This window comes from Miscanthus floridulus, chromosome 11 (assembly GCF_019320115.1).
Source record: "Miscanthus floridulus cultivar M001 chromosome 11, ASM1932011v1, whole genome shotgun sequence".
In the NCBI taxonomy this organism is placed as follows: domain Eukaryota; kingdom Viridiplantae; phylum Streptophyta; class Magnoliopsida; order Poales; family Poaceae; genus Miscanthus; species Miscanthus floridulus.
Window position 1 is genome coordinate 75,358,809 of NC_089590.1, and position 16,365 is coordinate 75,375,173.

The window sequence follows — 16,365 nt, forward strand, 5'->3', positions numbered from 1 at the left end:
ATTGGGTCCAAGCAGTTTGCGAGGGGTCCACTCGAGGAAAGGATCTGATAGGACCGTTGACAAGCTCATCCCCAAACTCCTAACATATCTCATTGAGGACCTCGAAAGCTGCAACTTGGGCACCCTCCCAAGGTGTCTGCCCATCTGACTCCACACTCCAGCCTTGCCACTGTGGGTGATCAGCATAGGCTAGGACAGTCACCAGAGCTGAGCCTGGCCTGATCTCGGCCGCCGAGTCCACCTCTTCGCCATAGCGAAAAGGGGTTTCTGAGGATGGGACGGCGAGCGCCGCCATACAAGCAGCCAAACTTTTAATGGCCATTCACCTGGGCAAATAGCCAAGGTCATCAGCGAGTCCCATTGCTAGGGCAAAAGGGAAAGAGCTAGGCTCGGCCTGATCTCGACCGCCGAATCCACCTTTTCGCCATAGCGAAAAGGGGTTTCTAAAGACAGGATGACAAGTGCCGTCCTTACTTTGCTAAGGCAAGAAGGGGGCTTGACACATCCTTCTCATCACAGATGGATGCTGAGTGCACTGGAGCCAAACCGGGACAGCGGTAGAGCCACATAGGATGCCCATAGGTGGGGCACGCCCCCAACACTCGATCCCCTCCCCCAATGTCATTCCAAACTACCTCAACTTCATACGTAAGTACCCTCCTACTCCTTGAGATTATATATAGGGGGTGTTGGCACCACTCTCAACACACAACAATAGAAGAAGGAATCAATCATTGGCTCTATTTAGTTCAGGCTAGTTTAGTTAGGAGTTAGAGTTGAGTCTAACTAAGCTTGAGTTTTGGAAGTAGTCTTCATGAGTCCGGTATAGTTCTTGTATTATTTATTTTTTAATACTTGAGTTATGAATATGTATGCAACCTAGGCGACAATTTTAGTGCGGGTAGCTCCTAGAGTACGAGATGAACTCAACACGATACTGTTTGAGCCTCCAACTTGGCTTGGAAACCCACGCTAGCATTCCAACTAGGTGGCCAAGAGGGAGAACGTCCTAGAACATCCTTGATGTGTTCTCCACATGCTTGAGCCATGCTCCAACTTGGACTAGGGTCCTAAGGATGATTACCAAGCCAAGGTGACGCCGCAACACTTGGCATAAACAACAACATGTCATGATGATTTGGAGACCTTGTCAACATGATATTAAGGTGGACCAGATCCATTTGAAAGCTTACATCAAGTAATCATGGACTTCAATCACACTCTAGATGGAAGATTTATGGCTTTCCCAATAAAGTATTGTTTGACTATCAGCGAACCGGATGTTGGGATTCGATGGCCTTGCACTCCAAGATTGGTCTTGCGCATGGTGTATCCAAGTCCCATAAGTTGTAGAGATCATGGAAGGAATCCCTCTAGAGTTCATCACATTTTCAATATGTTCCCTAAACATATTCAAGTGACCAATATTAGGTAACAACATGTTCTCATTTATTTCACCAAACAAATTTAGGAATGACCTCACCTTATTTTTAACTTTCATGGTTGTACTAAAAGTTTGCATGTCCTCATCAATACGGCGCACAAGCAATACAATCTACTAGGATAAGCCAGTGTTACCACATCATGAAGTCCTAAACCTATACAAATTTTGTGTCACATATGCTACTATCTAGATCTACTACTCACACAACACACCCACATTTGATAAGAAAATAAAGCGTGCTCTAAATCTCCCCACATAGCTTATCTTTTAACGTTGAAATGGCTCATTAGTCCACTAGTGTGCTTGTTCTAGTATTCCACATGCTTGTGCTTAGCCAAAGTTTGAGTGACCGCTGGTTAAGATTTCTAGAAATTCCTTATCCTCTTTAGTGTTGTTTTCAAGGCAAACTGCAAGTACAGAGTAGAATTTTGCTTTGTGTTTCAACCATGTTGAGCATATTCCCTATGTGTGTGATGGGACTCTATTTTGCTACCTGAGATTGTACACAACAAGATGGATACCATCATAGCCAAGTTCTTTTGGCGAGGAGTTAACAATAATTTTAGATACCATATGATGAAATGAGAAGCTATGACCAGATCTAAGGCACAAGGGGTTAGGGATTATAAATACCAAGTCAATTAATGAATGCTTAGTGGGACATGCACAAATTCTATCCCATCCACATTCACCATTTTTCTAAAAAAACCTTGCAGATCATGCGATCCTCTGCTCCCTACTTTGAACTAGGGTTTTCTTTCTGAACCCTAATCCCCTTTCTCTCCGCTTCTGAGACTTGCATGTTTCAACATGTCCTCCAATGACTCCATCTTCCCTCCATCATCTAGCGTCGCCCTCAGCACTCAATAATGGATCGTGGAAAAACTAGGGCTAGCAGATCTTGGTTGGGCTCCTAAGGAGGAGGTTTAACATGGACACAAATGAGAACTAGGACGTGGATGCAGTAGGCTACTTGACAGAGAGCACCCGAGAGGAGCGAAGGGGATTATTGGAGCCACTAGGGATCACCGCTACCCGGAAACACACAACCTCCCTTGAGTCTCCTAGAAACCTAGGCGTTGAGGACGTGCGGTTTAATAACGTTCACTTGCATGCCATGTGTGTTAACACATGTACATGCAAAATTGGTGACTAGGTGTATTAACATAGCAGAAGGATATGTAATTGTTAGACACATCATGTATACTCTCTCCATCATGAAATACAAGGACGAAGCCACCTATATGGTAGTGTGTGTGCACGCGCATGCGCCCACGGCAAAAGAAAGTTTAGAGCTAACTAACTATCATATTTTTTTGGTAATCCATCCCCCTCACCAGCTCAAGCACATGCACCCCCAAGCTCAATAGCAGCAGGCTAATAGGTCGAACAACATGCAAACTGGGTCCTAGCAGGCAAAACAAGAAGCCATACATAGTGTGCGATTAGAGCCTTCACCCAATCGTCATGGTTTGTTTGTGGGGATTAATGCTGATAGATGATGAATCTACTGCTCTACTGCTTGTCAACGTGCTTTCCTTGTTATCTGCCTTTTTTTTTCTTCTTTCAAAATCATTTTACTTCTCTAGTTTAGTTCCAATCAATGCTTTACCTCTAGATACAAGCACGCGAGAGTTCGGGTCTGTATTTCGTTTACAAGAAATGGTACTCAACGGAGACGTACCTAGAGTTTGAAAAGTGCATGAAGAATATGGCCGAGAGGTCATACAGAATAATCTATAGTTTTATTAAAAGTAAGAAAATCTATAGTTCTAAACTACCTCTAGCCATAAATAAATCAACTTCTAGAGATAACCTAATTCAAACTTTATAAGTTTTGACCAAATCTAAGAAAAAGCACACTAATATACATACTTGTTTAGAAAGACACTCATACCTGTGGTACACTAGCGCATTCCCCCTCAATTTTGCTCTAACTCCACCACTGCTGATGCATTCTAAAAATCTTAAGACATCTTAAGAGAACACTCAAATGATGTATATATCCATAGATTATATCCAATTAAGGAGTTTCTCCTTAAATTATGGTTTATTTTTTAACAAACTTTGTTAAATCTAGCTTAGTCATTACATAGAATGTATTATACTTCAGCACAATTTTAGAAGTTACAATGCACCCTATTTCAAGACAGAGGGAGTATATACATTGAAAAGGGATAAAATATGGGTTCATCCCAAATAAAAATAAGATTCCGCAACAATGACCCCTCTCCTGTTTCAGTAATATGGAAACAGGCGAGACAAAATAAAAAAATAGGATGAGTTTTTTCTGTTCATTTTCATCCCTACCTATACTCATCAATATTGGTTTATTTTATTGCCTGACCGCATAATAGACCTGGCAGAGATTGTGTGTTTTGCTGAAATTACCTAAACGTATTGTATTGCTTGCTAGTATTATTGTGGAGGTGTCGCAACAAGATTTCTATCGAGAAGACTTTTTTTTATGACTTGCTTGTCTTTTATTATCAGCTGGCCGAAGCCTCAAACATGATGAGGTGACATTCTGTATGTTGACATACTAGTACCTTTTATTTATGCAGAAATGGAATATCTTGGAAACTTCTCACCGAGCTATTTTGGCTACAGATGTGTCGTTGAAATTTCGTTGTAGCCTGCTCCTTATAACTGTTTCGTACCCGCATTGTAAGGCTGGAACCCAGCACTTAGCGTTGTAGTATTATGTCTGTACCGATGGCTTTCTTAAAAGCAGGTTAATCTTTTTCTTAAAAGAAAAACTTGTTGAGCATACTCCAAAACTGCATCCGGGGAGCAAATATGGAGTGACGTGCCAATAACATGTGGAATCAGTAAGACTCAGATCCGATGTAGTGGTAGCACCTTACTAACAGGAGTAGCTGATAGCATCTTTCCAGAGCGGTTTGCGCTTAAACCCACATCCACTAATCTCCCATTGCTAATCCTGGCACAGGTGGTTAATCACCGCCCGGCCGAAGCACACGCGTCCCGGCCTTCCACTTGTCTCGCCTCCCCACCCTTCAGTTCCCTCCAAATGTCCCCCGGCCTTCTCGCCCTCGTCGCTCTGCCTCGCTAATTCGCTCCGCGGTCGATTCCATTCCGCCTCCGCCGCACCGCACCGGCACTAACCCTAAAACCCGACCCTGCTTCGTATCATTGCTTGTCGCCTGATCATGTACGACTCTCTCTGGGGATTTTTTTTTTCCTGATGATTTTTTTCTCCGCGCTCGTTCTCCTCCAGATTGTATCGCCCTTTTTTCACTCATTTATTGGCCTTGTCTCATCCTGGAACTAGCATGTTTCCTGCAATTTGGTTAATCTTAGTTGCATTCTACAAATAATTTCATGGCGCTGATCCTTTCACCGCAAGGATTATTTTTTCCGTTTTTTCTCTTCCCTAATATTTTTTTTTTATTTTTTTTTGCTGTGGTTTCGCTGCAATGCGTTTAGAGAGAAATCTCAGAGTAGTTTTTAGCGAGATTTTCCGTGCACTTTTCAATCTTCTGTATGGTTATAGCTTAACAACTTAACCTAATTGTTGATCCGAACTCATTGTGGGTGCGAGCTTCAAACATTCTCTTTTTGGTTGTTGCAGATATCAAATTGAAGCGGGGGATATATGTACAGGAACCAGTTTAGGTCGGATCGATTGAACGACCACGCCACCACCGCGCGAAGGCCCGGCCGCGGAAGCGGCAGTAGCACGCATTGGGTCGTCTCCGGCGGCCGTGGAAGCACCGCTCCGGCTGCGCGGCCGCGATCGCCGCCCTACCGGAGGTGAGACGCGTGTTTACTGTTTATTCATCGTGATGGCGCGTATATTGGTTGTTATGATGTTTACATTTTTGTTGTGCCAATTGCATATTTGCATCTATTTGCAGCGGGAGGCCCCGGAGCGTGCAGCAGCAGTACAGGCCGAGGTCGCCGGCGGGTGCGCCAACCCAGGGGAATGCCACTGGCTGCTGTCCTCCTTGTGGGAGTGCTGCCGCTGCTGAGCATACGGGACCAGTGAACCAAGGTGCAAATGTTTGTGCTGTGTGAACTTCCGTAGCCATCACTTTCACTTTCTTTGATCGTACTTGCATGCTTGACGTGCACAGAAGAGTTTGTGGATGTAGATCATGCCATTATGTAGTGTTGCCACATGGAATTATATTGTTTTTTTTTTCTATATATAACCCTTAAGCATGACATTTTTTTTCTTTTGTGGTAAGTTTCTAGCAGATATTGATGAGATCAGAATGTTTAGAAACCGATTACATTTATTTCTTGTTACCACTTTAGCTAATATATATCACAGCATAAACTATCTTGCTAAAGCTTTCTTCTTAGCAAAACTGTCTGATGATCTCTCTTTCTTAGAGACTTTCGGATCACTGGATAATGTGAAACCTTCCAATGTGCCTGCTCAGAGTGATGTTTTGAGCTCAGTCTCTGCTGAAGGAACCTGGGCAGCAGATTCCCCAACCCCAACACTACAGACAAAAGGTTCTTCTGCTTTGCAAGAATTTTGAGCTTAACATGATAGCAGCAACAAGTCCTCTAGTTATATTTTAAATTGATTGTGATTGTAATATTGGATAAGATTACCTTCTGAATTCTGATGATGTTGGCCCCCAGGATATTCATCCCCTCCATTTACTCTTCAGTTCGGAACTTTTAGCCCTGGAGTTATTAACAAGCAGGTATGGGATCCTTGTTCAACTATTTTTCTGTTGGCTTTTCAGTTTGCTACCCGCTAATGCTTCATGCTGATCTTCTCACAGGAAACTACTTCCTGCACATCCTCATCCCCTCATGATCTGAACGGGAAGAAACATGAAAAGGTCTGCTCATTTCTCATGATTTATTTCACAACAACAACAACAACAAAGCCTTTAAGTCCCAAACAAATTGGGGTAGGCTAGAGTTGAAACCCAGAAGAAGCAATCAAGGTTCAAGCACGTGAATAGCTGTTTTCCAAGCACTCATATCTAATGCTAAGTCTTTTGGTATATTACATCCTTTCAAGTCTCCTTTTATTGCCTCTACCCAAGTCAACTTCGGTCTTCCTCTGTCTCTCTTCACGTTACTATCCTGACTTAGGATTCCACTATGCACCGGTGCCTCTGGAGGTCAACGTTGTACATGTCCAAACCATCTCAATCGGTGTTGGACAAACTTTTCTTCAATTGGTGCTACCCCTGATCTATCACGTATATCATCGTTCCGAACTCGATCCCTTCTTGTATGATCGCAAATCTAACGCAACATACGCATTTCCGCGACACTTATCTGTTAAACATGTCGTCTTTTCGTAGGCCAACATTCTGCACCATACAACATAGCAGGTCTAATCGCCGTCCTATAAAACTTGCCTTTTAGCTTCTGTGGTACCCTTTTGTCACATAGGACACCAGATGCATGGCGCCACTTCATCCACCCTGCTTTGATTCTATGGCTAACATGTTCATCAATATCCCCGTCTCTCTGTAGCATTGATCATAAATATCGAAAGTTATCCTTCCTAGGCACTACTTGACCTTCCAAACTAATATTTTTCTCCCCCCGAGTAGTAGTGCCGAAGTCACATCTCATATACTCAGTTTTAGTTCTACTGAGTCTAAAACCTTTGGACTCCAAAGTCTCCCGCCATAACTCCAGTTTCTGATTCACTCCTGTCCGACTTTCATCAACTAGCACTACATCATCCGCGAAAAGCATACACCAAGGATGTCCCCTTGTATGTCCCTTGTGACCTCATCCATCACTAAGGCAAATAGATAAGGGCTCAAAGCTAACCCTTGATGTAGTCCTATCCTAATCGGGAAGTCATCCGTGTCTCCATCACTTGTTCGAACACTAGTCACAACATTGTTGTACTCATGATTTATTTCACTAAATGAATTTATTTGGAACACCTTTTTTTGTTGAAAATTTTGAACCATCCGTTTCGCTCATGCTATTGGATCATTTCCTTGATTATATCTTTTCAGTGCTTAGGTATGCGAACTCTCTAATCAAGTAAACCAAGATGCTTGGATGTGCAAAAATGGACATAGAATTATTCAATAAAATAGAAATGATAAAATGCCATGCTTCTGCACATCATACCATGTCAAATGATGGTTGACTCTTTCTTCTGCACACCATAATGTATATGCTTGTATCCTGATGTAAATTATAATACATTTTTGTGGAGCCATTTAGTAATATGACTGCATCTTAATTTGGATCATCATGCTTCTCTAGTTTGCAAGTGAATTGAGATACCATATATCTTCCTCTTTGCATTAACTTTGTGCTACGATTTTGCGCTTACCTATATAGACGTGACAATTTCAGGCCTGCCATGGATTACATTACAAGCCTAATACAGTTTCCTCATCTCCTATACAAGAGCTGCAAAAGCAGGAAGCAAGCGATGATTTGGTTATTGGTGGAGAAGCTGGCTTAATTGGCAAATATGAGAATGTTCATGTTCCTGAATTGCATGAAACGCAGACAATGCTGAATTCTGTTCCTCCAACTAGCAAAGTTAGTACCTCAGTCAAACTCGCTCAGTTGCTTTACAACCTTTTATAAATTAATTAATTTATATTAAATGGTCTACAGGTGTGCACAGATTCATGCAAGGTGTTGCTCAGAACTATGTCTTCCCCAACTCAACAGCAGTGTCAAAATCAAGAAGAAACAAAAAACACTGTCAGTGCTAACCAGAGTGACACTGCATACAAATATCCTGCCACCAAGCCCAAGATAAGCGTGCAAATTCCAGCTTCCTATACTCCCAACATGGTACCACCCCAATTTATGCTTCCAGTACTGGGGAGATCAATGCCTGTGGCTTTCCAGCAGAAACAACCTCAAGTGCCCATTGAATTCAGGGGCCCAGGTTTTCAAATGCAGTCTATTGGCTCCGTATCCAGCTCCTTGCCCGTGAAGATGGCTGTCCCTCTGGGTAATTCACCTCACATACAACCGATGTTTGTTCATGGTGCTCAGCCTCGTGCATTCCATCAGCAATCCTTCATTCACCACGGACAAGGCTTTGGATGTGCTCCTCCAGCTAATTGTCACCTTCCTCAGTTTGGCAACATGAGAATTGCGCAAGAGTTATCTCAGCAGCATCCTAGAAGCGGTGATGAACAGAAGAGAACTATCAAGATAACACATCCAGAGACACACGAAGAACTGATGCTGGATAGACGTGGGCATTCCATTATAGGTGTTCCTGCTTCTGGGCAGATGCCTTTAAACAATATAAACCAGCTACCTCACTCTGTTCAAACATTTTCTCCACTTCAGAAAGTGTATTATCCTAGATCAGGCACGTACAATTCAGCACCTATCTATCTTCCCAACTCCACTGCTGTCCCTCCTGCAAGTAGGCAAATTTCCTCCAAAATTCAAACCCCGATGCATGGTTTTGATTCCACTAATAGCAACCAGCCAATTACTTCCATCAGACCTCCTATGCCGACATCTTGGCTTGATGCTACTTCCAGGCCATTGACAAATTTGCATACTGTTTCCGAAATCTCAAATTTCAAAGGGATGCTTCCATCAAACTTACCTGCTCCAGTTCATGTTGAGCTAAAGCCGCCTATTACACTCCCTGCTGAAAAGAATAGTGAATCTACCATATCAAATCAGCAAAATTATCGCAAAATTGGGCTGGAAATGTCTCCTGAACCTGTAAATTTAGTTTATGAAGGAAATAACAAAGATTCTGTTGCAACTTGTGATATAAGTTGTAATTTAATATCTCAGGCAGTTTCAACCCAGCAGACACAGACTCGACCAGCTTCAGTTGATCATGACACACCAGTTGTAGGCCCTCAAACTATCTTAACCAGTAACCTGCCTTTGGAATCTACTGCATCTACTAAATCTTCAGTAAAAGTAAAACCTATTGAGGTGGAAGAATCGTTAGTGGTTCCAACAACTTTATCGTCCCATGCAAAACTCGAGTCATCGCATACTGAGGCTTCTGGCAGAACTGCTAGTGTCATCTTGACTGCAACTTCATTAGTTTCCAATATTGATGGGACGTCACCGACTAACAGGAACTATAAATATCATGGCAATAGCATTTTGGGGAAGCCTCCATTAATTTATGCACAAGAAATGGTGCCACCAAAGTTTGCGGGGTCTAATACATCCACAGAAGGTCTTGGAAAGGCAAAGGTGAATCCAGTTCCCTTCCAAGAAAAGTTTTCTTCTGAACTTAATGGTTTACTTCCATTGCAAAACCATGACTTCATGATAGAAGAACATGTTCCAAACGAAAAAGGGATGTGCTCAGAGTCAAAGACAGAACAAGTAGATGCGACCACTCCAGGTACTGCCTTTGGATTGGAGGATGACACTAGTGTTGCTAAATCTGGAAGATTTCATGCATGTCACCAGTCAGTTGATTGGCATCCTTCCATATACGTTGGTGATATCCAAACATCAAATGACAGTCAGCAACCTTCATCGGATGCAGAAATCATAACATCTCAATCAGAGAACAAGCAGAATAACAGTAGAGTAGACTCTGCGAGGGATGTCAAGAATGCAGCCCCTATTTCTACTTCAGCTACCTCCCAGAGGAAAACGGAACAAGAGAGGATTGATTCAGAAATATCTAATCCTTGCTCCACGACTGCTGCTTCAGTGGTGCAAACAAAAAAAGTTGTTTTGGAGTCAACAAAGGCCAAAAGTTTCAATGGACGAAGAAAAAAACGAAAGGAGACACTTCCTAAGGGTAGTGGACAGAAGTATTATGATCTTGATAGTGCACCCAGTTCTCTCAATGAGAATGTCGAGAGTTTTGTTACTTCAGAGGATGTTCAGTGTTCCTTGACAACTGACTTAAAGCTGAATTGTACATGGGATGCTGAAAAGTACAATTCAACTGGTGATTGCCAGAACAGAAGTGACTCGTTCAGCTGGGAAGATACAGCAGAAAACTCTGCTGACAAGTTGAAAGTGTTTGGGGGTACCCATTCTAAAAGTGGAGCAGAAGTAAACAAAGATAAATCTGAGTTTGACCGTAAAAAGTATTCCCAGGATTTTCTTTTAACATTTGCACAAAGCTGCATTGAACTTCCTGCAGGTTTCATGATTGGATTTGATATTTCCGAAGCAGTAATGAGTGTACATGTTCGTGCTCCATTTATAGACAATACTCAACTTAATCCAAACCATGCAAGGATAAAAGATCGAGGTTCCCGAGCTAACCGTCATATGGCTGGTAAATTTGATGATGATAAGTGGAGAAAACAGTTTTGTTCTACTGTTTCTGGACGTAACCTGCGGTCTGACAATGTTCATCAACCTGCCTTTTCTAATTGGGATGCAGTACAGCATGTTGGGAACGGATCTGTAAGAAGTCTATCACAAAGCCAGCCATTTAGTCAATATAGTGGTGAGATGCTCTCCAGAGCTATGAAAGAAGTAGTATCTCAGCGCAGCATGTCACGTGGCTCTGTTGATGAGAGGTGGCAACATAGAACTAATGCTCATGGTATTTCATCACCTTCTCAAGTATCTATGCCAGTTATGCACAAAGCTGAGAAAAAATATGAAATAGGTAAGGTGTTTGATGAGGAAGGGTCAAAACAAAGGCAGCTGAAAGCTATTCTGAATAAGTTAACCCCCCAAAATTTCGAAAAACTTTTTGCGCAGGTCAAGGAGTTGAATATTGATAACGTGGTCACACTTACTGGTGTCATATCTCAGATATTTGACAAAGCTTTGATGGAACCCACTTTTTGTGAGATGTATGCTAGTTTCTGTTTCCGGTTAGCTGGTGACCTACCGAACTTTGTCAAAGATGATGAGAAAATCACCTTCAAACGACTGCTTTTAAATAAATGCCAAGAAGAATTTGAAAGAGGTGAAAGAGAGCAGGCTGAAGCAGATAAAGCAGAAGAAGAGGGTGGAGCGAAACAATCTGAAGGCGAGAGAGAGGAGAAACGGATTCGAGCACGGAGACGCATGCTAGGAAATATTCGATTAATTGGGGAATTGTACAAAAAGAAAATGCTGACAGAGAGAATAATGCATGAATGCATAAATAAACTGCTAGGTGAGTATCAAAACCCAGATGAGGAAGATCTAGAGGCTCTGTGCAAATTGATGAGCACAATCGGGGAGATGATAGATCATCCCAGGGCAAAGGTACATATGGATTTTTATTTTGGCCTTATACTGAAGCTGTCAGAAAATGTGAAGTTATCATCCCGTATAAGATTTATGCTGGAAGATGTGATTGACCTTAGAAAAAACAAGTGGAGGCAGAGAAGGAAAGTAGAAGGACCAAAAAAGATAGAGGAGGTCCACAGGGACGCAGTAAAACAGAAGTTTGGCCAATCAACTAGGTTTGGCTCTTCTCCTAATTATAACTCATCTGTTACTTGCATTAGCTCTGGGTTAAGACCAGGGCCTCCAGATAGCACACGTGGATCTTCTGCGTTAGCTTCTCGTGGATCTTCTCAAGTTTGTACATATGGATCACAGAATGTTAATCTAGATGCTAGATATCAACCTTCAAATAGAGTCTTGCCTGTTCCACTCCATCAAAGGCGTGCTGATAAATCCATTCGCCTTGGTCCTCAAGGTGACTTAGGAAGAGGAATGTCGCTTTGTGGGAAGCAACCAGTTTCAAATGACATTTTACCAGAAGTTCCTTTAAATGCTCATCATGGTCAGACATCAGAAAACTCAAGAGACAGTTCATTTACAGGAGTGACAAGTAATCCAACAAGCTTCAGAGCCAGTAATACATCCTGGGGAATGGCGGATCTTTCTTCGCCAGTACCGTCAACTATAGGTCAAACGCATACATCCTCCACAGTCAGAAAGGAGATGTGTGCTAAAGCGCAGACATTCCCTGAAGAGGTTCTTCAAGAGAAATCGATAATAACCATAAAAGAATTTTACAGGTAAGTTCCCATCTGTCATGCTTTATTTGATATTCTGCAAATGCTATATTTGTGTGTGTTTCTCATTTATTACGAAATATATGCTGAGAGATAGGTGTCTATTATTAGCACTTTAGGATTTTTTATTTAAAAGTATTTCCCTAAGCTATCAAATTTGATTAATCAGCTATTTTGTAGGGTAAAGTCCATTTTAAGCCCTTCAATTGTCATGTAATTCCAATTTGTAACCTCCAAATTTATTTCCCTCCATTCCAAATTATAGTTCACTTTAGTTTTGCCCTAAGTCAAACCTCTCTAGTTTTGACCAAGTTTACAGAAAAATGCATCAACATCTATAGCATCGGATTAGTTTCATTAAATTATCCATGAAATATGACTTGACAGTGCATTTATTTGAGCTTGTAGATGTTGATATATGTTTCTAAAAACTTAGTCAAACGAGAGATGTTTGACTTAGGACAAAACTACAATGAACTATAATTTGAAATGGATGGAGTACTAGACAACTTACACCCTTGAACAATTAATCGAACACAGTACACCCCTTCACTGGCGGGAAGGTGGTTTTCATCCAACTTGGCAGACGCATTGCAGTGGCTTTGCCACATGGACTTATTTTAGGATGATTCAACAGGCCAATCAGCATGGTCATGAAATAAATAAGCCAAGTAACAGTGAAACTGAAAGAGGTAGAATATGAAATGTAATTGAGGCCTTCTGTTAGAGCTCACCATATGTTTTTCTTAAAACTTATTTCATGATACTGCTAACTTACTGCTGAATCAATTAACCTAAAACCGGTTTATGGGGTGAAAGCAGTGCCACCGTAGTTCAAGGGTGTAAATTGTCTGGTTTTGAAATCAAAGGTTGAAAATCAAACTCCAACGATTGTTGAAGGGTGCAAAATGGACTTTACCTTTTTTTAATCCACAGATGGTACAAGTGAATCCCATGTAATTATGGGCCCATTTTAGGAAAAGAAACCTATGAACTTACATTGTATGGTGTCCAGAATGTTTTGTTTATATTAATCCTTTGATAGCTACATCTTTAATTGGGTAAAGAATCTAATCTGCTACTATGATTTTATAAGAAAGAAAAGGTCCGCTTTTTTGTGTTATCTTTGTTGGTGATTCTTTCCAGTCATAGGTAGCCTTCTTTTATTATAGCAATATGTTCATATACAAGCATAAATTTTGCTTCTCAGAATGAATTTGTGTATAGCGTAACTCAAACAGACTATAACTAAAGAGTTATGCATGGTACTGCCTACTAGCATGTTTGATATTTCTGGGAAGCTGATTAACAGAGGGGAGCAAACATGGAACCTCTACTTAGTTGCAGGTTGCCATATTCTTAGTGTTACACTGACATAATATTTGGTGCTCCCAGTGCTAAGGATGAGAAGGAGGTCGCTCTGTGCATGAAAGAATTGAATGCTCCCAGCTTCTATCCTTCCCTTGTGTCACTTTGGATCACTGACTCGTTTGAAAGAAAAGACCTGGAAAGGGAACTCTTGGCCAAGCTTTTGGTGCACTTGTGCACAGCTCAAGAGCATTTGCTGAGCCAGAGGCAGCTACTCCAGGGGTATGGTCCATTTGCACATAACAGAACTTACTTTCTATAGTTGGTGACTTGGTTTCAAAACCCCCATTGACCATCTGCCTTCTTTGCCAAATTGCCAGGTTTCAACATGTTCTATCTACCTTGGAGGATGCCGTGACCGATGCGCCGAAAGCGACCAAGTTCCTGGGCCAAATATTTGCCAGAGTCATACTGGAAGATGGGATCTCGCTGACGGAGGTAGGAGGGCTGCTGCAGGAGAGGGATGGCAGGGAAGAGCCAGCAGGACATCATGCCCTGGACGACAGCCTCGCATCCGAGGTTCTGGGGAGCATGCTGGAGTCCATCAGAGTGGAGAGGGGCGACAACGCCGTGGACGAAATCCGCGCAAAATCCAACCTGCAGCGGCCCGGGGTGTGCGTCTGACGCCTGATCAGGGGATTCAGGGTAGGAAGCAGGGTGCCTAGATTGTTAGTGTTGCTTTTGGTAGGTTGGGATCCTAACCTTAGAAAGAAAGGGTAGGTTAGATGAGATTTTGCTGGTCTTTTGTTTTCCTTGTGTTACCACTACTGTTGCAGAAGAACTTGTTGAATTTCCTGTCCTGGCTAGGTATGTTGGCTGCCTTTTAAATCTGCGCCATGTGTGGTTTCGTGTTTCATTGATGATTGTGGGGGGGGGGGGGGGGGGGGGGGGGGGGGATGGGATGGTAAAGAGGGCTCTTCTACGATCATCAATTCGAGAAAACTGGGGGATGGGATGGTAAAGAGGGCTCTTCTACGATCATCAATTCGAGAAAACTATACAAATATGAAAGAAGGGGTATTTTATCCTTACCAACGGGATCTTATTGCACCCGGTAACAAATATGCATAAACCATTTCTCGAAGTATGTGTCTGGATAGCCCAAAGTCTCAATAGTTAGCTCTAGGTCTTCCGGTTAAAAAACAACGTTGATGAAGACGTGTAGGTGCACTATTACGTGGTAGGGATTGCATTTTTGTTTTTTCGCTCAAACTCAAAGGAGAAACTTTGCTTCTTATCTTCTTTTTTTACGATCGACGAATCAAATGATATTTTTGTTTTAATTTCTGCCGCTTCTTCTCCCTCTCTGAATCAAACTTTTTTTTGCCATAATGTGTCGTTCCTATTATTACCAAGTATATGGTTCTAATCCTAGATAGAAAAATAAATAGAAAAAATCTAAAAAGGTGTATCCTCGCTCTCCATCAAGAGTAATGAACTGGGTTCTAATACAGAACAAAAAAATAACTAAATTAACCAAACTTGCCTGATGTTGAGGCAATCAAGAAAGTTGTGTAAGTCGCCTTGGGCATTCGGTTAACCGAAACCGATCGGATCGGTTTCTCGGTTCTTTATAAAATTCGGTTAGCATAAAACTGGAACCGATCGGTTAGCTAGGAAACTTGGAACCGAGGAAATTCGGTCTCGGTTAGTTCGGTTCGGTTTCGGTTAGAACCGAACTAATCGAGCCATACATTACATCAGCGAAACAGAAGGGAAGAAAAGGGGGAAAATAAAAAAAAACGGCGGCAGTCGCCCCTTGGTCTAGATCCGGCCTCCCGAGTCCTTGCCGGTAGCAGAGGCAGAGGACTCCAGGCAGGCGCGATGGTGGAGGGCTTGCGCGCGCAGGGGGTGAGCGGCGGCAGCTCGGCGCCTCGGCCTCCGGTCCAGGCCGCACGGGCCACGGCCCCGCACGCCTCGGCCTCAAGGCAGCGAGCGGTAGTAGCTCTGCGCCTCGGCCTCTAGGCAACGAGCGGCAGCGGCTCCATACCTCGGCCTCTAGGGCAACGGGCACGCACCGGACTCGGCCTCGACCTCCAGAGCAGACACCTGGCGACAGGGGAGGACCGAGGACAGGGGAGGAGGTGGCGTGGGACCAGGGACAGGGAAAGGTCAGGTGGGCGCCTAGGTGGTGGGGATGGGAACTGAGGGGCTGTGTTATATACCTAGGGTTGGAATTTGGGCTGGGCCTCTTTTGCTATTGGGCCAATATGTACAGATTCGGTTCTTTGGTTTTGTTTGGTTAACCGAGGTCTGGAACTGAATTACCCGATATTATTTCGGTTTCTGAGAACTGGGAACCGAACTGGGAACCAAAATTTTCGGTTTCAGTTAATTCGGTTTCGGTTTCGGTTATTTCGGTTCAGTTCTTTGTTCTCAGGTTATTTTTTCCCAGGGTTATGCGTAAGTGAATATATAACCCACGGAAAAGTTCATTTTCACGGGAAACACACACAAAACTGAAAAAAAAATCCGGCATTCCAAAGGGAGGCTAGGACACTCTCCACACTAGTTTCACAATGCCACTTCGAGGATGGGCTTAAAAAATTGCACTCTTATAGACAGAAGATTGAATAGCATGCCATCATCATATTTGACAATCTAAGTAGAAAAGGCGCACAATGAGAAAGAAATATGAACCGT

The 16,365-nt window shown here is 42.6% G+C and overlaps 1 protein-coding gene across 1 annotated transcript; it reads left to right on the forward strand.

The window, feature by feature from the left end:
• Window positions 1-4,483: 4,483 nt before the first annotated feature.
• Window positions 4,484-14,545, forward strand: LOC136491240 (eukaryotic translation initiation factor 4G-like). Its single transcript, XM_066487487.1, has 10 exons — window positions 4,484-4,619; window positions 5,040-5,221; window positions 5,326-5,462; window positions 5,807-5,932; window positions 6,065-6,129; window positions 6,211-6,270; window positions 7,769-7,960; window positions 8,039-12,357; window positions 13,750-13,944; window positions 14,043-14,545. The coding sequence occupies exons 2-10, from the start codon at window positions 5,064-5,066 to the stop codon at window positions 14,344-14,346; spliced, it is 5,556 nt and encodes a 1,851-aa protein (XP_066343584.1). The 5' UTR covers window positions 4,484-4,619; window positions 5,040-5,063; the 3' UTR covers window positions 14,347-14,545.
• Window positions 14,546-16,365: the final 1,820 nt, after the last annotated feature.